General features: G+C 35.9%; 2 protein-coding genes across 4 annotated transcripts; one reads left to right on the top strand and one right to left on the bottom strand.

Moving 5' to 3' along the window:
- The first annotated feature begins 427 nt into the window (after positions 1–427).
- Positions 428–7,675, top strand: LOC137744609 (phosphoenolpyruvate carboxykinase (ATP) 1-like). 3 transcript variants are annotated; one of them, XM_068484396.1, is made up of 13 exons: positions 428–558; positions 829–1,108; positions 1,379–1,563; positions 1,961–2,114; positions 3,886–3,970; positions 5,242–5,342; positions 5,596–5,894; positions 6,051–6,224; positions 6,354–6,419; positions 6,551–6,729; positions 6,821–6,990; positions 7,078–7,246; positions 7,337–7,675. In XM_068484396.1, the coding sequence occupies exons 2-13, from the start codon at positions 834–836 to the stop codon at positions 7,478–7,480; spliced, it is 2,001 nt and encodes a 666-aa protein (XP_068340497.1). In that variant the 5' UTR covers positions 428–558; positions 829–833; the 3' UTR covers positions 7,481–7,675. The 3 variants fall into 3 exon arrangements, with proteins under 3 accessions (XP_068340497.1, XP_068340491.1, XP_068340486.1); XM_068484390.1 differs by having other exon boundaries at positions 834–1,108; positions 7,078–7,675; XM_068484385.1 differs by having other exon boundaries at positions 7,078–7,675.
- Positions 7,676–16,716: 9,041 nt separating this feature from the next.
- Positions 16,717–22,728, bottom strand: LOC137724635 (uncharacterized). Its single transcript, XM_068463387.1, has 6 exons — positions 22,656–22,728; positions 21,636–21,697; positions 21,399–21,470; positions 20,104–20,172; positions 17,055–17,159; positions 16,717–16,833 (listed from the first exon to the last, which is right to left on the bottom strand). Exons 1-6 carry the CDS (start codon positions 22,726–22,728, stop codon positions 16,717–16,719), a joined length of 498 nt encoding a protein of 165 aa, XP_068319488.1.
- Between the last annotated feature and the right edge of the window lie 704 nt (positions 22,729–23,432).

The following is a 23,432-nucleotide window of genomic DNA, read 5'->3' as shown; positions in this document are numbered from 1 at the left end:
GCGTTTCAATGCACAAATATTGAACCTGCTACATATTAGGAAATGGAATTTGAGATTCTGAAAGTAGCACTCCAGGAAAAAATATTCGTGCATTCTAGACCATGAAAACACCTGTTGCCTACTAAATCAATCAAAAAAAGATAAATGAGGAAACTGACTCTAACACTTGGACAACTGGATAGAATGGTTTTGGGAGCAGAGAATTGCAGCTGGTCTTTATCCTTTTTGCACAGGTCTTTATCCTTTTTACACAGCTCATTTAATGGATTTGTGGAATTTATCACCAAGCTTTGAGTGTTGACCAGGTAAGACCCCAGAGAGATAGGATCTATCCATGGTTAGATTTTGACCTCAGTTAACTATACACTCTGGTTAACAACGTCCGACACTCTTTATAAAGCACTCCACTCCCTTCTCTTTTCCCTCACCATTTGCTTGTCACCAATTACTTATTATAGTCAACTTTGATCCTCTCTATCACTTCCCCATTTTTCTTTCTCAATTAGACTCACTCCTTTAGTTTCCTCCCCTAGCTTAATCTTTACCTCTCAATTTCTGGTAATCATCCCTCCCTCTATTTTCTTCATTCTCATTAATTTTGTTATTTTTGTCTAAAAGTTGTCATATATATAATGTTGTTATTCATTTTATGTGTATGATTCTCTGATCACGTAAAATTCAGGACAAGAGAGACTCACATTATCATTAATTTTGTATGTATATCTCTATTACAAATACTGTGACGGACCCAAAAACTAAATAAGGCTCAACAATTTAATTACGCATAAATCTTATTTGAAACTGAATTATGATGATTTTTTATGGCAGAGAAGATGATGGCGTCGAACGGGAGCGGAGAGTTCAGCTTTGCAAACGGTGACAGAACAGCGAGGAAAGGGCTGGCGAAGATCCAGACGCAGAAGAAGGGCAATGAGGTGTGTCACGACGACAGCACACCATCTGTGAAGGCTCAGACGATCGACGAGCTCCACTCGCTGCAGAAGAAGAAGTCGGCACCCACCACCCCTATCAAGGGCACTCAGGGTGTTGCCTTTGCCGTCACCATCTCTGAGGAGGAGCGACACAAGCAGCAGCTCCAGTCCATCAGGTACACACTTGTCGCCTAACCTATGCACCCACGTAACCCTTTTCACGATCCGAGCCCTCGAAGTCGAAGATCCAATGAATTTGGTTTTTCAGTTTTTTTTTAAAGAATAAAAAGTATAAAAATAATCTCTTGGTGGTCCTGGTCCAGGGCCATAATTTCCTGCTTGGTTTAATTTTGACAAACAGAAACACCTCGAATTTTACCAGAAATTTCGCACAGCTTGTTGCTTTGTGGGTTTTGATCTGTTCATTTTGTGTTTGTGGGTGGCAGTGCATCTTTGGCGTCGCTGACGAGAGAGACGGGGCCAAAGGTGGTTCGAGGAGACCCGGCTAAGCAGTCTGATACGCCTAAGGTTTCGTCGCACGTGTCGCACCACCACCACTTCACGCCCACCATTAGCGTCAGTGACAGCGCCCTCAAGTTCACACACGTCCTCTACAACCTTTCTCCAGCTGGTAATTATATCACTACTATCCTTCAAATTTGCATGTATGGATAGGATACGAGATAACTCTGTTTTGCCAGACTTACGCTATTCAATACACATGTATGTTCCTGTACATACAGTTTGCTAAAAGAACATTTCTCTTTTTCAAATAACAGGAACAAAGGCAATCAAGGTTTGGCTAGCTAGGGTCTAATAATTTCGGAGTCATATGATTTCGACACCTAATTTAACCTATGAGATTTCAAATAGATTACTTTATAATTTCCATACGGATTACTTTTCAACTTTATAAATAAAGAGTGAAAATTGTTTCCCTCGATTTACAGAGTGCCAAATTGATTGAGATTGGACCCTGAGCATTAGGGTTTTTGATTGATGTGTGGTTTGGGTGGTATGTGGTGCAGAGCTATATGAGCAGGCGACAAAGTATGAGAAAGGGTCGTTCATTACGTCAACAGGTGCACTAGCAACGCTTTCTGGAGCCAAGACTGGTCGCTCTCCAAGGGATAAACGCGTCGTCAAGGATGACATCACCGAGGACGACCTGTGGTGGGGAAGGTAATGACTTATAGTAAGGGGTGTGCTATCCACACACTCCATTTTACTTCTCACACATCCCTTGATAATTTATATCTGTTGATCTTCGTTAATTCATCCAATCCGAGAATCGAAAATTAAAAGGTGTGTGAGAAGTAAAATGGGGTATGTGGATATCACACTCCTATAGTAATTTATTAATATTACTACTGCCCAATTTTCACTTTTACATTTTTATTACTGTGTAATTATTTAAAGGATGCTTTAGATTTTGGCCCTTACAATTTATTATTTCTTGATAAAAACCCATATATCTTTAAAAATCCAGTTTAAGCCCAAATTTAAAATTTGCAAACATATAGGAACACTATTGACCTATTAATGCAATTTATTTACACTCATGCCACTTATGTTTTATGGTCATTTTTTTCAAATTCCTAAATTTATGCCAAATTAAAAGTAGTAGAAAAAGTGAAATAAAATGAAAAAAAAGTGTTTGCATTAACCGTATTTATGTTAAACTAGAAAAGTAGATTTTTTTTTTTCGTGATATATTTTGTAGCAATTTTATCCATATTAATTGGCAGGTAAATTAGTTTGTTCCAATTATTTTTAAAAAAAAATACTGCACCTATATTATATATTTTGAATCAAATAACATTCTTCTAACTTGTAGGTAAATTATTTTCTATGTATTGTTATATATGTTAGACACGTTTTGTTGTTGTATAAACATGAGTGGAACATAATATTGTTGATTTTATACATCAAACTGCATTTCTCTTGTTATAGGTAAATTATTTTCCATGTACAGTACTAATGTTAGGCAAGTTTTGTTGTTGGTACATACAATATTTTGTATCATTGTAAAGAAAGATATTACATTACACCCATGGTATAATTGTTGTAGGTAAATTATTGGAAATTAATTTGTAGTTAGGTAATGAACATTTTGAATCATTGGAAATGAACATTTCAAAGAGTAGGTAGGTAAATTAATTTGTTCTAATTATATAAAAAAAATTACACGACACCTAGTTATATTTAATTTTTCCAATTATTAAAAAAATTTATGCTACACCCAACCAAATAACATTTCTCTAACGTGTAGGTAAATTATTTTCCATGTATTGTTAGATATGCTAGGCACGTTTTATTGTTATATAAACATGGGTGTAACATAATATTTTTAATACTATGCATCGAACTACATTCCTTCTTAATATAGGTAAATTATTTTCCATGTAATTAGTACATATGTTAGACACGTTTTGTTGTTGGTATAAACATTATTTTTCATCATTGTAAAAAAGAGATATTATATTACACCCATGGTATAATTGTTGTAGGTAAATTAATGAGCATGTAGATAATGAAATACAATGTTCTAATATATTAATAAAAAGGGATAAATTCAAAAGTATTCAAGGGTAGGGTGAAAAAACTAAATCGAATAGTTTTATGAAAATTCAAAACCTTTCTAAAAAATTAATATGCAATAAATTTTTAACATTAATGTCTTCTTTTTTTTTTTCTTGTTGCAAAATCATTTACTATTTCCTTACAATTAATTGTCTACATCAAGTATGTAATAGGGGTATTTTAGGCATGTGAAAAATGTAAAATGTGTGAATTAATATGATGTTAATGAATTTGCTTATGTGGATCTTAGTCATTGAGTTTTCTTTAAGTAAAAAAGTTATGTAGGGTTTTATATGAAGAAAATTGAGTTTGCAGGGCTTAAATCATATTTTCATTTGTTTAAACTTGGTGGTAATTTTCATGTGTATAGGGGCTCACCTAACATTGAAATGGACGAGCACAGCTTCATGGTTAACAGAGAAAGAGCTGTGGATTACTTGAATTCTTTGGACAAGGTCTTTACTTTTCTTCTTTTTTAATTATTTTTTTTATTAATAAGGGAAGGATTTCTAGGCGAGAAGTTTTAGGTTTTAACTTTCGCGTTAATTTTATGGTCCTACCACATTTTTGTATTAGAAACACAATTTACTTGTTCTTTCTGAAACAAGTATAAAGATTTTATGCCTGGTTTAGAATATTTATACGTTGAGGAAAAAGATTGGTGATGAAAAAATCCATGCATTTTCATTTTTTGGAATGAAAATGTTAAGAGACAAAAAATTTAGATCATTTTTTTGTATACCACATGATATCGTGATTGATGGCTTGACTCTTTGTTGATTATTAAAAAAAAAGAGTTCAACCCTAAACTGGCAAACATAATAATTCACAAAAATATTTAAAAATTTAGTTTTTTTAAACATAAATTGAATTTATTGCTTTGAGGAGATAGTGATGTGTCGGTGGTGGTATCTCCATTGTCTTTTTTTTCAACTTGGCCAAGATTTGGGAGTAGCAATTTTGTCGGTATATGCATTATTATAATTAATTTTACTTATATTATGAACATCGGTTGCGGTTATCTGCATAATTTACTCGTTCACGTTTAACAGTGCTTTGTATTTATCATATGCTTGTTGTGTTGTATAACTTGTATTCGATCTCACCACTGCTTCACTAGGAAACGGATATATTCATTAAGAATAGGGTAACACTAAGGATATTAAATTTGTAAACAAAATTTACAAATTAAATGATGTACCACTAATAAAAATGAGCATGTTTATCAACGTATAAGTAATAATCTAATTATAAACTTCTATGTCATTTAGTTTACAAAATTTAGTATATAAATTTAGCCTATCAAAAAATTATTGTGTGGCACTAGAACATCGTCTAGATATATGTTAGGACACAATGATTTATTATTTATATTATACCTTAAAGCATAATTTTATTGTTCACATTACATATATTATAACACGTGAAAAAATTGAGACTATAGTATGTATGTAGTGTTATGATGTTCATAATGAACTAAGAAGTAGGGCAGTTAAATGTCTTGCTTACCAAATGGGGAAAGTGTTTGAGGGAATAAATTAGTTGATGATTTTTTTTGCTGAACTTGCAAATGGAATGCTTGTAGATCATGGTTACTAAATGAAATGATTTTTTTGAGTATGGACCATGGATATATAAATTGTGTATAGCTATATTCTTTTTTCGTACCTTGTTGAATAAGAGACAAATGGCGGGAGTGATGGTATTCACATTTTGTTATTTATAGGTCTTTGTAAATGATCAATTTTTGAATTGGGATCCGGAAAACAGAATCAAAGTTAGAATCGTGTCTGCCAGGGCTTATCACTCATTGTTCATGCACAACATGTAAGTAAAACATACGAATATCTATGAACAATTTGCTTTCTTTGTAGTGTATTGTCCTATATACGTTCATTCTTCTATTCTTTAAGCCTGCCAAATAAGTCTTCTAAACGTTACATTTGAGTTTTGACATGTAATCTTTTTCGAGTATTATCTATGCATGGTCCCTAAGCACGTGGATTTCCGTCTAGGTAGGTTCAAACATGTGTCATATTAGCTTAGTGTATGCACACTTCGATAACTGGGTGGGTGGCAGGTGTATCCGACCCACTCCTGAAGAGCTGGAGAATTTTGGTACTCCGGACTTCACTATATACAATGCTGGCCAGTTCCCGTGTAATCGTTACACCCACTACATGACATCCTCTACTAGCATAGATCTTAATCTTGCTAGGAGGGAAATGGTCATCCTCGGTACCATGTACGCCGGGGAAATGAAGAAAGGTCTCTTCAGTGTCATGCATTATCTCATGCCCAAGCGACGAATCCTCTCCCTGCATTCTGGCTGCAATATGGGGAAAGATGGAGATGTTGCGCTCTTCTTTGGATTGTCAGGTATAGTATCATCAATTGATCGTGGTTGTGGTCTGGCTCTCGCAGCCATATGATATGTTCCCTCTTACCTATATATATCTCTCTCTCTGTTAGCTATGACATTTTAATTGTTTCTTATGAATGCTATTTAGCATTTCTTTTCATTTTACTATTTAGGTACTGGAAAGACGACTCTGTCTACGGATCACAATAGGTACTTGATTGGAGATGATGAACACTGCTGGACTGAGAGCGGTGTGTCAAATATCGAAGGTGGTTGCTACGCCAAGTGCATTGACCTCTCAAGGGAGAAAGAGCCTGACATTTGGAACGCCATCAAGTTTGGCGCTGGTAATATATCACCTCGATTTCTTGGATATGTCGATATGACAGAATCTAGATGATGAAGAAGTAGTAGTGTTTAATTTGTTTGATCTTTTGAATTCGACTGGAACTTACATAGTTTATCTTCTTTGGCAGTGTTGGAAAACATCGTGTTTGATGAGCATACACGAGAGGTGGACTATTCTGACAAATCTGTTACAGGTAAATCTCAATTGTTTTCATCCAAAAGTTAATCACACAATTTGAGATTGAATCTCACGGTGATTAATCATGCTTATACATAATTCTGATAGACCATACAACATATTGAGCGGTTTTTCTTCTGGTTGCAGAGAACACTCGTGCAGCCTACCCCATCGAGTACATTCCCAACGCAAAGATACCATGCGTAGGTCCTCATCCAAAGAATGTCATACTTTTGGCATGCGATGCATTTGGTGTGCTCCCTCCTGTGAGCAAGTTAAACCTTGCTCAGACCATGTACCACTTCATCAGTGGCTATACTGCTCTAGTAAATTCAACTTCTCCATTTGTACTTAATTGTGAACACGTAGCATTTTCGTTTCGGTTACTGTTTTAACTAATTGTTGATAAATTTATAGGTTGCTGGAACTGAAGATGGTATCAAGGAGCCGACGGCAACATTCTCAGCGTGCTTTGGTGCAGCATTTATAATGTTGCATCCTACTAAGTATGCAGCAATGTTGTCTGAAAAGATGCAGAAGCACGGTGCAACAGGATGGCTTGTCAACACTGGATGGTCCGGTGGAAGGTATATGCGCATTCAACCATCGTCATAGTGTTACAATTATTTCTTGTGATAAAATCTTAACCAAACAAATATCTTTCTTTCCTGCAGCTATGGAGCAGGAAAGCGCATTAAGTTGCCCTACACTAGGAAAATCATTGATGCCATCCACTCTGGCAGCCTCCTAAACGAGAATTACAAGAGGACTGAAGTGTTTGGACTTGAGATCCCCACTGAGGTCGAGGGAGTGCCTTCAGAAATACTGGATCCAGTGAACACTGTAAGTTGGTTTTCTCCTTATATACCGTTTCCCGGTTCGGTCTTGATCTGCATTGTTAATGTGATATACAAATCTTATTTGTGGTTGCAGTGGTCGGACAAGAACGCATACAATGAAACTCTGATGAAGCTGGCTGGCCTCTTCAAGAGGAACTTTGAGACTTTCACAAACTACAAGATTGGGAAGGACAACAAGCTGACCGAAGAGATACTCGCGGCCGGACCAAATTTCTAAAACCTGGGCAGAAAAGAAGAAAAACTAGAAACTCTCCTAGGGAAGCTTGGGGGTGAAGGCAATTGATGGAAATAAGAATTGGACAGATTCAGAAGTAGGCGTATTGTTATTTTAGTCATTAGATATGCTAAATGGTTCTTTTGTACTTTTTAAGTCCTATAAATAAATAAGAATTTTAACGAAAAGCTTCCGATACTGTTAATTTTAACGAAAAACCATATTTTTTCACTAAAAAGTCAATCCTGATACTATTTACTTTACCTTTTATTTTGTCCTTATCGTTAAAACTCAAAGTTTTCAAGCCATTTTCATTAGTTTTCCTATAAATAAATATATAATCAAAGGAGGTTGTTTCTCTCCATTTTCTTCCCTTCTCATTTTCTTCAAAATTCATCCGTTGAAGTTAATTTGAAATTCTGGAAATAAAAGGGAAACAAAGAAAAGAAGGCATTTTCCGGTCACGACTTTACGAAATTGACTAGTTTTGGACAGTATTTTCAGAATTAAAATACAATATCTACTATATTCCAACAAAAGAACCTGTTGGGTAAAGGAAAGTTTTAATTTTCACTGAAATATAAATTTTAATTTCACTCAAAAGTTATTTTTAATTGTCCGTGCATTGTAGACGAAAACTTTAATATTTAGACTCAAACACATTTCACTTTTGTGGGAGCCAAGAAATCAAATCCTGTTTTTGGTGGAAGGTAAAATTCATTATCAAGAGATAGGCCTGACATACAGGTCGTGTTTGTTGTGTTTTATATAACACCTGTTATCTTAACAGGTCGTATTATGTTACCCCCGTTATCTTAATGGATCATTAACAGATTTGGTCACTTTACCCAACAGGTAAAATGACCCGACCCGTTAAGAAAAATATTTTTGTTTTTTTTAAATTTACACTTACCACATTATCACATAAATATTAATTCAAAACATAAAAACATATTTGTCGTTAAGTACTATATCTACACTCTAAAATAAGAGCTTAATAAAAAAGCACCAATACACTAATAGTCTACTACAAAATATCAAATGTGCAAAGATATGCAAAATGAAGGAATTTTTCTTTTCTCAGAAGTTAAAATCTTATCAATAAAACTCAAAGCTTGCATGTTATTCATTTTACAAAATCCTTCAATTTTCATCGATCATCATGGGAAAATTATATTGGAACTTTGACTTGATCTATTACCTTCAAGAGCTATGTTGATGATGTTTTCAGTAAGGTTTTTCACATCAGAACTCTCTTCCGTATAAATTAAGTATAGAAAAACCAAACATTATAAACTATTCAAATTATGAAAAGTTTACCAAAATAATTATGAAAAAAAATAAAACAATAGTACTATAACATATAAAAATATATTACCTCATTTTCCAAATTTTCTAAATTTCTTTTAATATATATAATATTAAGTGTGTGTGTGTGTGTATGATTATATATATAATTATTATAGTATTTTTAGAGGTATAAAATTATTAAATTAATATTTTGCTTATTGTGTATTGGGTTACCCACGTGTATACCCAGATCAATTCGTTATCTTAATAAGTGCTTATCGAGTTATCCGATAACGACCCAATTCATTATCGTGTCGATCCGATAACCTGTTAATTTCGTGTCATTTCGTGTCAGGTTAACAGGTTGTGTCAGAAATTGCTAGGCCTACCAAGAGAGCACAAGTACATACATGGGGGCCCAAATACATTTTAAAGAACAAAACAAAAAATGAACCCCAGGATAACACTGTGAAGTCTAGATTTATTGTTTGGCTTCTCTTGTCAAATGTTGTAAATTGTACCACCATACTTTAGTTAAATTTAGGGTTAAAATACTAATTTGGAATCTTGCTATTGGAAATCATTTCAAGAGCATAACTTCTCATATTAAGGGTTTGTTCATGCATATGCATTTCATACTTAAATTTTCAGTTCATGTTGTCTAGTGGTTCTGTCTCGTCAAAACATCTCATTGCTTTCTAGTTTGCTGGGCACACACTTTAAGACAATCTACATGGCCAGACTGACATCTTTTTCCCAAGTGTGGTTTTCCCACCCTTGATCTGAAACGATTGTTTTGGCTTTTGACATATGTCTCCTTGCTCCCTTTATCTGCAATATCCATGCCTCTCTTAAAAAGGGCAGCTAGAGTTTATTTGGTTTTTGGGGCTGAGATTGGAAAAATATTGAGATTTTTTTTTTCATCTCCATCTCAGATCTCCTAGGAGCATTAAGCATATTTTATGAGTATTGTTCTTCATTGAATATTTATACATTTATCTTTGAAATTGCTTGCTTAAATCATTTTTATATGCTCATTTGTTTTGGCTAGGAAGTTTACATTTTCTCAAAAGAGGGTTTTTAGCTTTGAGCTACCTCTTATGTTCTTCATTGAAACCCTAGCCACAAAACCATATTTATGCATCAAACACCCAATCATTGCATTTAGGAAGCATTGTTTTCATGGTTTTGTTTTAATTTGGTGGTCAAGTTCTTTGAGTTTCAAATCTTTAAACTAACCTCTTTTTGCATTCGAGTCAGTTTCAGTTTGACTAGTGAAACAGACTGGATATTTGAATCCAGATCTGCATAACATTTTCATATCATCATATGCATAGTTTGAGTGTTGGTCTTGGTGCTACAATGTGAAAAATTTAGGAAGAACTGCCATCTTGTGAAGACTAGAGACACCTTTTCGATGCCACAAGGTGAAAAGCTCAAGAAAAGCTGCTACTTCATGAAGACTGAAGGAATCTATATCGTGCAAGACAAGGTTGCACAAAGGTAAAGCTACTCCATAGACTGGGTCTAGGAATTGAGTTTTGCATGGTACCTTGTAAGAATCTTGTTTACACTAGTGGATTGGACTTAGTGGAGAGCCCAAAACAAAAAACAAAAAACAAAAAAACAATAAGAACTATAAAAACCAGCTTCCTTTGCCACTGCCAAAGTACCTGCTGCTGACCACAAACCATCATCCCGTGCCGAAGATCTTACCTAACATAGCCCCATAATTGGAAAAGAAGAAATCTCCATCTACCTCCACCAAGCATCACAAAAATTGAATCTGCAGTCACCAAAGGAAGAAGCTAGTGGGAAAAAAACTTTCCCCCAATAACAAAGCCGAAAACGGCATACAATTGGAAGGTGGTGGTGTGTACACCCGAGCCGTAACTCTACACACCTTCCTAGCATATCGCGAAACGCAGGTGGAAGACATGGTTGCAGATCCAGATATTTGTGAGAACGATGGAGAACAGAAGCGATAGTTAGAAAATGGCTGGATCAGAGTCATGAAAGTGGAAAAATTGGAGAGAGAAGAAGAAAAATGAAGGTTGGAATTGGGGCTTTCTGATGAGGCCGATGAAAGGTTAGATCAGAGGCAATGGGGGGCGGATTACCAAGAAAAATGAAACATGAAAAGAAAAAAAAAAAACCAGGTGCACATAAGAAAGAACAGAAGCAAAAGAAAAATTAAAAGGGATGCCACTGACCTTGGCCACTACATGGGCGGGGGCTGAGCGAGTTGACGAAATTGGAAGCATTCACACACCGGTGAGAAAACCTCACTCAGAGAGAAGGTCTCCAACAACATAGGGAAGTCCAATCCTTTAGTAACCTAAACTAGGAAAATGGAGCTAAAATGTGCAAGAAATATGCATATGTTCTTGATCTCACTAAAATGATCAAATAACTTGTGGATTATTGGTGAAATTAAAAGACGTGAGACTTGAGCTCAAGATTTCAATGGGCTATAAAAAGCTAGTAAACTCACTAGCACCAAAGGTTAATGGAGAATGTATGACACACTAAATATATACTCTGTATTTTTATTAAACTTCTAAATAAAAAATGACTTAAGCGTTAAAAATGTTGTCTTACAATTAGTCATTCTCCCTCATTGGTGGCAAGTGGAGATAGTGTCATACTTCTCAACAAGGTTGCAAGATCATTGTTAGAGGACTCGAAAATGTTTGCTCCACAGTTGGCACCATTTGTGAGTAATTGAACAAAAAGACACTTTTGGAATTCATTGTGATCATTAGAGAAAAAAAAAAAAAAAAAAAAAAACAACTAATGACCAATGTTTTACGTTTTTGTTTTGTTTTTTGTTTTTTTTTTTTCAATCTACTGAAGCCTTGAAGTAGCCTCAGGACTATATTGATAGTATCATTACGTGTGGTGCAGAGCCATATGAGCACGCTTTCAAATTCGAGAAGCTCCGGCACCAAAACCCAGAGATAAACGAGTTGTCAAGGATAGTTCTACTTAGTATGAGCTTTGAAATGACGAGCACACGTTTATGGTTAACAAGGAAAGAGCTGTAGATTACTTGAATTCTTTGGACAAAGTTATACTTTTTTACTCATTTGTTAATTAATCTCATTATATTAGTATAATTAAGAAATGAGCAGCACACAATCACAATAATGTGTCATGAATTTTTGATTTGTAGGTTTTTGTAAATGATTAATTCTTTGGATGGTCAGATAATATATAGTGTCAATTGATGATCGAGCATAAAGCGCACACTGAGATGCCAGTTAGTTAAGATAAATGTTTGTTTGCATGTTTTAAGCATTAGGTACCAAAAAGACAACTCTGTCTACGAATCACAATAGGTTTTTGATTGAAGATGTTGAACACTGCTGGAGTGAGTTTGGTGTGTTGAACATCGAAGGTGTTTGCTACGCCAAGTACATTGACCTCTCAAGGGAGAAGAAGACCATCAAGTTTGGGGCTGGTAATACATATATCATTTCAACTTCTAGTCTTTGTCCTTTAATTGATCTTGTGACTTCAACTATCGATTGAATCTATTAGGAGTAAAGCACCAGATTAGTACCTAGCTTGTTAGATAAGTTTGTATGCAATATGTGTTAGTTATGTAAGTTACTTTGTAAGTATAGTGGGCATATTGTTATTTGTGTATAAATACTCCACATGTATATTCTTCAAGAGTTAATGAAATACAATCTTCAGAATCTCTCTCTATCTCTCTAACTTTCCCTTTCTCTCTTTCTAATTGATTCTCTCATATCCAGTATTCTTGGTGTTGGTCCATCACCATCTGGAGGCTATTCATCTGGCAGTTCCATTCCATGCCAATTGTGCAACCAATATGGACATCTTACTCCACAATGCAGTCGTCTTTCTCAATTTGCTTCATCACTGTCATATGGTAATAAATCTCCTGCTCATTCACATATGGCTATGTCTGCAATGATTGCATCTCCTCCTAGCTATTGGCTCATAGATAGTGGTTCCTCGTATCATGTCACTCCTGATGCTGCTTCTCTCAATTATGATATTCCTTACAATGGCACTAAGCAACTCTTTGTTGGAGTTGGCAAAGGTCTATGCATCTCTCACACTGGACATGCCTTAATTCATACTTCTAATGCCACTTTTCTACCCAATGATGTTTTACTTGTTCCTAAAGCATCTCATAACTTGTTGTCTGTATACAAGTTTGTTCATGATAATTAGTGCTTTCTAACTTTTGATCCTTTTGGATTCTATATAAAGGATCTAAGAACTGGGAGGATGCTTTTCCAGGGCCTCAATGAAGGTAGTTTGTATCCCTTCTACTGGAACGCTTCTAATGGTGTCTCTGGAATAGCTGTATCACCTCGTGCTTTGATGGTTGCAAATGCTGATATTCACATTTGGCACAGAAGGCTTAGCCATCCTTCTAATGGAATTTTACATAGTGTTCTAAATAAAAGCCATTTACCTATCATTGATTCTATCAATAAGCTTTCTGTTTGTCCAGCTTGTCAAATGGGAAAGGCATCTAGACTTCCATTTTCTACTTTACCTTGTACTTCCACTAGGCTTTTTCACTTGATTCATGTTGATGTTTGGGGTTCTTCTCCCACTCCTTCTTGTACTGGTTACAAATATTATCTCATATTAGTGGATGATTTTACTAAATACTCTTGGCTATATCTATTGTCTCTAAAGTCTGATGTTTGCTCATTTCTCAAGCACTTTATTTTAAAGATTCAAAGATTTTTTGAGTTCAAAATCCAATGTCTAAGATCAGATTCAGGGGGTGAATTTCTCGATCATGCTCTTCAGAATTTTCTTAATGAACAAGGCATCATTCACCAACTTAGTTGTCCTCATACACCCAAACAGAATGGGTGTGCAAAACGAAAGCATAAACATGCTGTTGAGATGGGTAGAACCTTGCTTTCTCAGAGTGGTGTACCACCAAAATTTTGGGTTGAAGTCTTCCAAATTGTCGTCTGTCTCATTAATAGACTCTCATCTCAGGCTTTTTCAATCAGTCATTGGGAAAGGTTATTTCATGCTAAGCCTCAATATCACATATTGAAGACATTTGGTTATGCTTGCTACCTATGGTTACAACCCTATTCTACAAGTAAATTGGACTCCAAAAGCAAACTATGTATTTTTCTGGGTTACAATTTGAATCATAGTGGTTACAGGTGCTATGATCCCCTCACCAATAGATTGTATGTGTCCAGACATGTAGTCTTTGATGAGTCCCTTTTTCCTTTTCTCACCAACAATTTTTCCTCACCTTCACAGCCATCATTCTCTTCTTCTATAAGTACTTCACCTCCTATTTCACGGACCATACCTATTCCTCTACCTTTATCTGAACTTGAGTCTTCACAACCTGCACCTACTTTGGAGTCTTCTCCCATATCAATTGTTCCTGATGTCCTTCAATCTTCATCACCCTCTCCTACCTTCATTCCTATTAACACTCATCCTATGATTACTAGAGCCAAAGCTGGTATTCATAAACCCAAAGTGTTCACAGGCACTAAACATCAACTTCCTTCATCTATTGATCCTAATTACAACCTTGTAGGATGCAAGTGGGTTTTTAAAGTCAAACATAGACCTAATGGTTCTATAGAACGATATAAAGCAAAACTTGTTGCTAAGGGTTTTCATCAAAAGAAAGGGCTAAACTTCTCATAAACATTTAGTCCAGTTGCCAAGCCTACTACTATCAGGATTCTTCTTTCCATTACTATGAATTATGATTGGTTTGTGCATCAACTAGATGTAAGTAATGCGTTTCTACATGGCCATTTGAAAGAAAATGTGTATATCAGCCAACCTTCTGGCTTTGTGGATCCCTCTAGGCCTCATCATGTGTGTAAACTTAGATAAAGTCTTTATGGTCTTAAACAGGCACTTCGAGCTTGGTATGAATCTTTTTATATTGCCATTCTCTCTTTGGAATTTGTCCTTCCAACTTTGATATAAGTCTTTTCATCAAGACGGATTCTACCATCACATTTATTCTAGTATATGTTGACGATATAATCATCACTGGCAGTTCCTCTTCTATTTGTCAGCTTATCATTTCACAATTACAAGCAATATTTCTTGTGAAAGATCTGGGGGATATTCATTATTTTTTGGGCATTGAGGTTCAAAGGTTATCTAAGGGCCTATTTCTACATCAATCCAAGTATGCATTGGATTTACTTAAAAGGACATATATGTTTGGTGTCAATCCCTGCACTACTCCTGTTAGTTCTTTTAAATTGGATCACTCAGGCACCTTATTATCTGATCCTACTTTCTACAGATCCACAGTGGGTGCTCTTCAATACCTTACTTGGACTAGGCTTGATCATGCCTTTGCTGTCAACCAAGTTTGTCAGTACATGCAATCCCCTCAGACTATTCATTTACAAGCTGTCAAACGGATCCTAAGGTATCTCAAAGGCACAGTTGATTCAGGGATATGGTTCACTAAAGGTCCTTTACATCTCATTGTTTGGTCTGATGCTGATTGGGCAAGTTGCCCTGTTGATAGACGATCTACCAGTGGGTGTTATGTTTTCTTAGGTCCTAATCTTGTCTCATGAAGTGCTAAGAAATAGAATACAGTCACACGGTCCTCAACTGAAGCAGAATATCATTCTTTGGCAAACACTGCTGCAAAACTCACTTGGGTTTGCAAAGTTCTTCAGGAAAGTTCTTCAGGACATTTTGTTTCCTCTTCTCAGAACTCCCATTTATATTTTGTGATAACAAAAGTGCCATAGCCTTAGCCTTCAATCCTGTGTTCCATGCCCAGACTAAACATGTGGAAAAAAATTATCATTTTATTCAAGAAAAAGTACTTCTTGGTCACATTGGTATTCAACATGTTGCCTCTCTACTTCAAAGTGCAGATATTTTTACTAAGTCACTACCTGTTGACAGATTTGCTGCATTATCTCACAAGCTCTCAATTCGTTCCCCTTCCTTTAGCTTGAGGGGGTGTGTTAGGAGTAAAGCACCAGATTAGTACCTAGCTTGTTAAATAAGTTTGTATGCAATATGTGTTAGTTTTGTAAGTTACTTAGTCAGTAAGTGTTGTGGGCATATTGTTATTTGTGTATAAACACTCCACATGTATATTCTTTAAGAGTTGATGAAATACAATCTTCAGAATCTCTCTCTCTAACTTTCCCTTTCTCTCTCTAATTGATTCTCTCATATCCGTCACACTTTCTACATAATCTACCCTCATTGGTAGTGATGGAAAACTTCGTGTTTGAAGAGCGTACCCAAGTGGTGGATTATTCAGACAAATCTCCTACAGGTAATGAGAGAGCCTGGAAATCATTTCTCATTTCCTTTAACAACTTGACTGATGCATGCATGCAATCTAACTTCATTTTGTGGATGCAAAGAACATTCGTGCAACCTACCCCATGGGATACATTCCCAATGCAATGATCTTACGTGTTGGCCCCCACCCTAAGAATGTCATATATTTTGGGATCCGGACGTCTTTCATTTTTCCTCCCCTCCAGTCCCCTCTTAATTGAACGCTCATGATTCTTTATAAAGAGAGAGACAAAGAAAAAAGTAAGAGTGGAGGGAGAAAATTCTACCTGTGCGGCTATGAGCAAGTTGAACCTTGACCATGTACTTCATCATTGGTTATACTACCATTTCAAAATTTTAAGCGTAAATTACACAAAACTACCTAAACTATGGATCGAACGACAATCTCATACCTCATTTTTTTAAAATTACAATGTCATACCTCATCTTACGAATTTGTTGCAATGTCAAACCTCTGTCAATTTGTCTGTTAATTTTTCTATTAAATGATAACGTGGCTTGGAGTGAGACCCACTCTTTGGCCCAACTAGATTAAAATATTAATAAATTAAAGATAAATTGTTTAAATATTTTTATAAAAAAAAAATACATAGGACCCACCCCTATAATTCTCTCTATTTCTCCTCTTTCTCCTGATCCATTCCAATGGCGTCCTTCTCCTCGTCCATCTCCACCTCCCGCCCACGAAGCTCCTCCTTCTCCCCCCAAATCCCTGCTGCTGAACCCACCCCCTATAAACCCATAAGCCTCATCCATCTTCCCTAATCCAAAACCTCAAAACCACAAATCCCTCCCTGTTGGCACCAAGATCCCTACTTTACTCTCCGAACACTCCCTCTATGTCACCATGCCACCCTCTGGCGTCCAATTTTGCTCAACAATGTCAAGATAACTTCCAGGTCGCCTATTTACGACGATGGGTTCCTCATCATTTTCGGAATCAATAACAGACCTCAATTTTTATCCCTTCATCGTCATCATCCTTGTCGCCCTCGCCGGCGGCATCTTCTACCTCTACTTCGACCCCTCTGCATTCTGGCTTTCTACCTCCTTTATTCTAGATCCCCAAATTCGACCCGTCCCTAGGCCTGATGGACCCGCTGCAAAAAAAAAAATATGGGTTTTTTTCGCCCAAAATTTATTTATTTTTTCTGGGGGGAGAGGAGAATGGTGAACTTTGGAGGATGAAGGTGAATTTTTTCTGCAGAAAGAGAAGAGTGGTGAAATTTTTTTTTTCTTAGCTGATTTGAATTTCTGAGAAAAAGACGAAATAGATTGTGAAATTTGGAGGATGAAGGTGAAGAATGGAGGAAGAAAGAATCTTAGGAAATCATATGTGAGAGAAAGATAAGAGAGAGAGAAAGAGAGGAGGAAGAGATCGGATGTTAGAAAGGGGAGAAAGAAGGGGTGAGTCCCACATGTTTTTACAAAAATATTAAAATAATTTTATCTTTAATTTATTAATATTTTTATCCAGTTAGGTTAGGGAGTGCGTCCCGTTCCAAGACACGTCAACATTTAACAGAAAAATTAACAGATAAACTGACGGAGGTTTAACATTGCAACAAATTCGTAAGACGAGGTATGACATTGTAATTTTTAAAACATGAGGTTTGAGATTGTGGTTCAACCTATGATTAAGGTAGTTTTGTGCACTTTACCCATTTTTAATTACTTCTTAATTATTGGTTTAAGGTAATTATGTTGATAATTTTATGTAGTATTAAATAATTACAAGGTTGCTAAAACTGAAGAAGGTATTGAAGAGCCATAAGGGGGGGAACCTAAATTTTGAGCCCAAATCATCTCCAAAGAATACATTTTGGGGTGGGAGAAATAGGATATTTGGGTTAGTATTTGGGTCTATAACTCCCCCAAGATAGATAAATAAGTGGGCTAAGAGCCCCAGCTTGGCAGTAGCATCATGTGAGGAGCAGAGAAGTGGTTGTCTATAAAGCACTTTGAAGAAGAACATAATATGTCAACAAAAAAGGATTGATCGTTTATAAAAATACCATTGTAGACATCGAAATTTCAGTAAAATAAATGTTAACCAATGTATTAAAATTACAACATTTATTTACTTCACCCACAACATCCACTTACTTCACCTACAACCTTCACTTACTTCACCAACCTCACACACTTACTTCACCTACAACCTCCACCCACTTCACCTACAACCTCCAACCTCCACCCACTTCACCTACAACCTACACTCACTTCACCAAAAAAATGAATGGTGGTGATTCATTCTCAAAACCTATAAATAGGCTTCTCCATCAAGAGGAATATCATAAAGGAATTCACAAATACATTTCTCTACTCCCAAATTGGAAGAGAATTCCCCAAATCCTTGAAGCTTTGAAACTCCAAAGCTCTCAAGCATCCAAATTCCCAAGAATTCCGAAGGATCAAGAAAGCACTCTTCGTTCTTCGTCAAATCCTCCTTCAAGATCAAGCCCCGACGGCCCCTTGAAGAAAGTGTTCATCATTCATCATCCGTTCATCCTAAGATCAAGCCCCAACGGCCCTTTGGATCAACAACCTCAACAAACCCATACACCCATTCTTCAAGATCAGGCCCAATGCCCCTTGAAGATCCATTCAACAACTGTTCATCCAAGATCAAGCCCCGACGGCGCTTGGATCAACAAACAAATCCACACATCTATTCTTCAAGATCAAGCCCAAAAGCCCTTGAAGAAAACCAACTGTTCATTCAAGATCAAGCCTCGACGGCCCTTGAAGAAAACCAACCGTTCTTCAAGATCAAGCCCAAAAGCCCTTGAAGAAAACCAACTGTTCATTCAAGATCAAGCCCCGACGGCCCTTGAAGAAAACCAACCGTTCTTCAAGATCAAGCCCAAAAGCCCTTGAAGATCCGCTCATCCATCAACATTCAAGATCAAGCCCCGAAGGCCCTTGAAGAAACTTACAACTGTTCATCCAAGATCAAGCCTCGACGGCCCTTGGATCAACAAATCTACATCTTACGGAGATAGAATCAGAGGACCAAATTTAAGAGAGATCGTAACCCCAAAAATCATTAAACACAAAAATATTATTTTGTACACGTATTCTTGTTCCTCGTCGTCAGGAATTTTTTCATGTTCACAACCATACTTTGGAGGGGTGGTCGTCTATAAAGCACTTTGGAGAGTTGGTCTTTGTAAAGCACTTTGTAAAGGTGGTCTATCACGTGCCAAAGGGTCTTTTCCATCCAACTGTGATCTCGAATTAACTTCGAATGAGTTTGAGGCCCTCGGTGCCATTTTTGTAGGGTTGGTTCGGTATGGGATACTGAACCAAAACTAGTATCCCAAATCCCAAACCAAAATTTTTCGGGACGGGAATTTGAAAACTAATCTCAAACCAAATTTTCAAGAATCCCAAAATATTTTCGGGATTTCGGGACAAATCGGGAATCCCAAATTGAAATATGAAATTATGAATTGTTCTTCAAATTTATTCTACTATCAAACTATTTAAATTCAACATTCCACATGCATGCAACAAAAATAAATTAAGTAAGAAGCCCAAAAAATATACATCTGATGGAGCTAAATATACATCTGATAGAGCTAAACGCCTTCATTGAGACTTGTGCAGCTACATGTAATGGTTAAGCTCTGCAACTAGGGCTGCAATCTAGACTTGTGGTAATTTAGACTTGTGAAGTCATCTATTTTGGTTTATTATTGTGTCAAGTCATCTATTTCTTGAGGACCAATATCGGTACAAGTTAAAAGACAAAGAATAACATGAAAACAAGTTTGCCACTAATTGACTTGATCATGCAGACTAAGCCTTACGGAAAAAAGTAGATTACCTTCCACTTTCAGACAAAGGTTTCTTTGAGCTTTCTAACTCAACTCTTGATTTCAAAACGTATCTCCCTAAAGCTTGATAATTAGCAATCTGATGTCAAAATTGAATGAGAAGATATAATATCACTTAATGTTATTCGAATAATAGCATCAAGGATTTTCATCACTTACCTTCTTAATAATAGGCTCAATTTTCTTCATAGAGTTGGGATATGAATCTGCAATAGCTTTCTCTAAATCCTATTAAAAAGCAAGATTAAGAGAGATAAGTCGCAGGAGAAGAAAACAAGACATTGTATGAATTTATAACACAGTTGGATACTGTAGAATTCCAGCTACATGTAATATTTTCCATATTACTCAAGAGCTCTGCTTCTTCTTCTTCCTCCTCTTCCTCTCTCTCTCTCTCTCTCTCTCTCTCTCTCTCTCTCTCTGGTATATCAGTTTAAGATTACACATTTGACACGGGAAACGGCTCAAGATATGTAACCCCACATCGTAGGTAAGTTAGATTTCCATACGTACACAAAGATATTCTGGTTTTCATGTTTTTATATGGTTTTTCTGCATAAATTCTGAAAATTGTTTCGATGGTTTTTTTCCCTTTATATTTGTTAATTATCTAGCAGTAGAATTATAGCGCATATCTGCAATGGAGGAATGAAGAAAAATCATACGGATGGCAACACTAGTGCAATTCCACTACAAAAAATATGAGCACTGCGCACAATAAATTATCTGTGCCCTTTGAGGTCAAAAAGCACCAACAATTGTGCTCATAGACCAATAGCAACACTGCAGCTACCATCTTTGTGTCTGTGCCCTCTATGGGCGTCACCATTACTAAAAGGGCACAATAGACTATTTGGTGCTCAAAGAGGCAGGCACAAATAAAGGCCTTTTTGTGTCCTTGTTCTGACAACTTGTCAGATGACCTTCTCCATCCACGTTTGCACTATTTTGTTATTGTGCCCAGTAGGTTCTATTAAAAAAAAAAAATAGAAATGTAAAATTTTGAAATAAAACCAAAAGTTTAAAATTTTCATAAAATCAAAGATGCCAATCTCGACTGTAAAAAGCAATCCAATAGTAGAAATGGAATGTCTATAATGAAACTACATAAATATTCCTCATAAATAACATGTTTACAAGTGTTCAAGATAAAAGACCAACAAAATAATGAGATTTTCCTATCAATGTATCCATGCATTCCTACATATAGCCACCCATAACTGATTTTACCCTTTTTCCCAGCTCGGTGGATTATGCAATCACCTTCCTGAAATCCAAACCAAAGGAAAAATGAAAAAGGGAAAGGATCACATATTTCCAGTGATGTTACCCAGACATCCATTCAACATTGAGAATTCATTAGCTCTACACATATATGATAACAATAAGAGTTTCATTTTCTCCGACAAAAAAGAGAACATTTTACCATTGGTACAACTAAATGTCCAATGTACCTTAACAAGACAAGGAAGCAAATCCATATCGACACTGTGAACCATAATTGTAGAAGGAAGTTCATCCTCTTCCTGGAAAAGAAAGAAATTTTGTAAATATAAGTTTCATAAAAAATAAAAAAATAGTTATTTTATACATAATAAGAGCAAAACATTAATAGGACCTCCAATAATATTGTACATATTTCAAGCAAATAAAAACCAAACTTATTAATGTATGGTACATTAAACACTTACAAAAATGAGAAATAGCACGAAGGTAAAGTACACCTCTACAACACAATATATTCCCGTCAATCCTGTAAAAATATGTATAATCCAAAACCAAACATTATATACAAATAACAAGTCATAAAAAAATAATAAATTGAAAAAACTTCTGTAATAACAGAAGCAAAATTTTCATCAAATGGTTTAAGGCAAGGGCCATGTCTTTCTGATCCAACGGACAAAGTTGAGCAAACTAGAAAACAAGAAGCAAAATGTGTGATGTTTAGGGGAACTAATGAACAAACATTGATATTTGAATCTACAAAATGCCTCTGCTAAACTGTGATTTACTACTTCTAAATCTACTACAAATTTGTACTCCTAAATCACAATCAATTAGTAAGGCACATGAAAATTCAGGGCATACAGATAATCAAGTTTGGGAGGAATCACGTGAGTCACAAAATTGAAATACACTGAGGTTTTTTTTTAATTATTCAGTGCAGGGAGCTGGTTTTATACCTTCACAACCTCGTGTTCAACATACATAGTCAAAATCTTTCATAAGAACACGAAATCAAGAAAAGGGTAGGAGTTTTACTTTAGTCACTTTATAGCTTAAACAGAATCCTAATGGTGATGGTGTAGATTATTACAGTCACCTGAAAGTCAACTAAAGCCTAAAGATTCCCGTACACAAATACAGCTCATAACTATATTCAGATTGCGTGTGCATGTCAAATCATAAAATCCTCATAGCAAAATCACAAAGAAATGGTATTATAGCAAGAATTGTTTTTCAGTCTCCAGATATTTCAATAGGTCATAGAGCGATGAACTGATGTCTCATGCAAATAACTTCTAAAGTCAACAGGTCACAAGTCCACCAAACCACATTGTACGCAAGATACACATAACATCTTAAGGCAAAAACGCTTACTGCTTTTTAATCACTTTTATGTAGATTAAGTAAAACAAAAAATCAGATACTGCACATATAGTAGTAAAAAACAGTCTTTTAACATTACTAGGTAAAAATTAGCATACCATCCAATGATGGGCACGGTGCCAACATGAAAAAGAACTGGCTTCCATTTGTATTCGGACCAGCATTCGCCATCGATAAGATGCCAGCTCCAATATGCTTCAACTCTTTTTTTATCTCGTCCTCTTAACTTTTCCCTGAAACTCATTATACAAAACAAGTTCTTCACTATGGTTCTCAAATCTAATTAAAATCGGGGGTAAAAAAAAATAAAGCAAATTTCAATACATTATGGGTAAATTCAAGGGAATTTTTTTTTTTACCCATAAATGGATTCGCCACCCTTTCCTACCCCGGTGGGATCACCACCTTGCCCTATGAAATCCTACCCCAATTCCAATTTAACCGTCAGTAAAATATATATATATATATATATATATATCTAATATTTATATACACTACAAAAGCAGAAAATATGAAACCTGGATGTTTCTGTGAAATTACATTGTCGTAATATCCTCTGCAAGCGAGCCCGATGAAGTTCCTGCAAGTCCTCGGCGAGTGTTTGTAATAAAGCTGCTATTGTTAACGATTTGAAAACACAAATAATGTCAAAGATACAAACTTTATGGATTAAATTGTCCGTTTGGTTACTGAGAAAGTGAAAGAAAATTGAAGGGAAAGTTTGGGAAGAAGGAGAATTTACCTCGATGGTGAAGATGGCAATGGTGGTTTCTAGGGCGGCCTCCGGCGACCCTCCTTTTTTGCTTGCCCACATCTTTCTGACTCGAAGATTCTCCTTCATCAAATCCAGATCAATGTAGCTTGAAGAAGACAAT

The sequence above is a fragment of the Pyrus communis genome, chromosome 1 (genome assembly GCF_963583255.1).
Source record: "Pyrus communis chromosome 1, drPyrComm1.1, whole genome shotgun sequence".
NCBI lineage: Eukaryota > Viridiplantae > Streptophyta > Magnoliopsida > Rosales > Rosaceae > Pyrus > Pyrus communis.
Note: the sequence above shows the minus strand (reverse complement) of the source record. Positions and strands in the feature narration are given on the sequence as shown.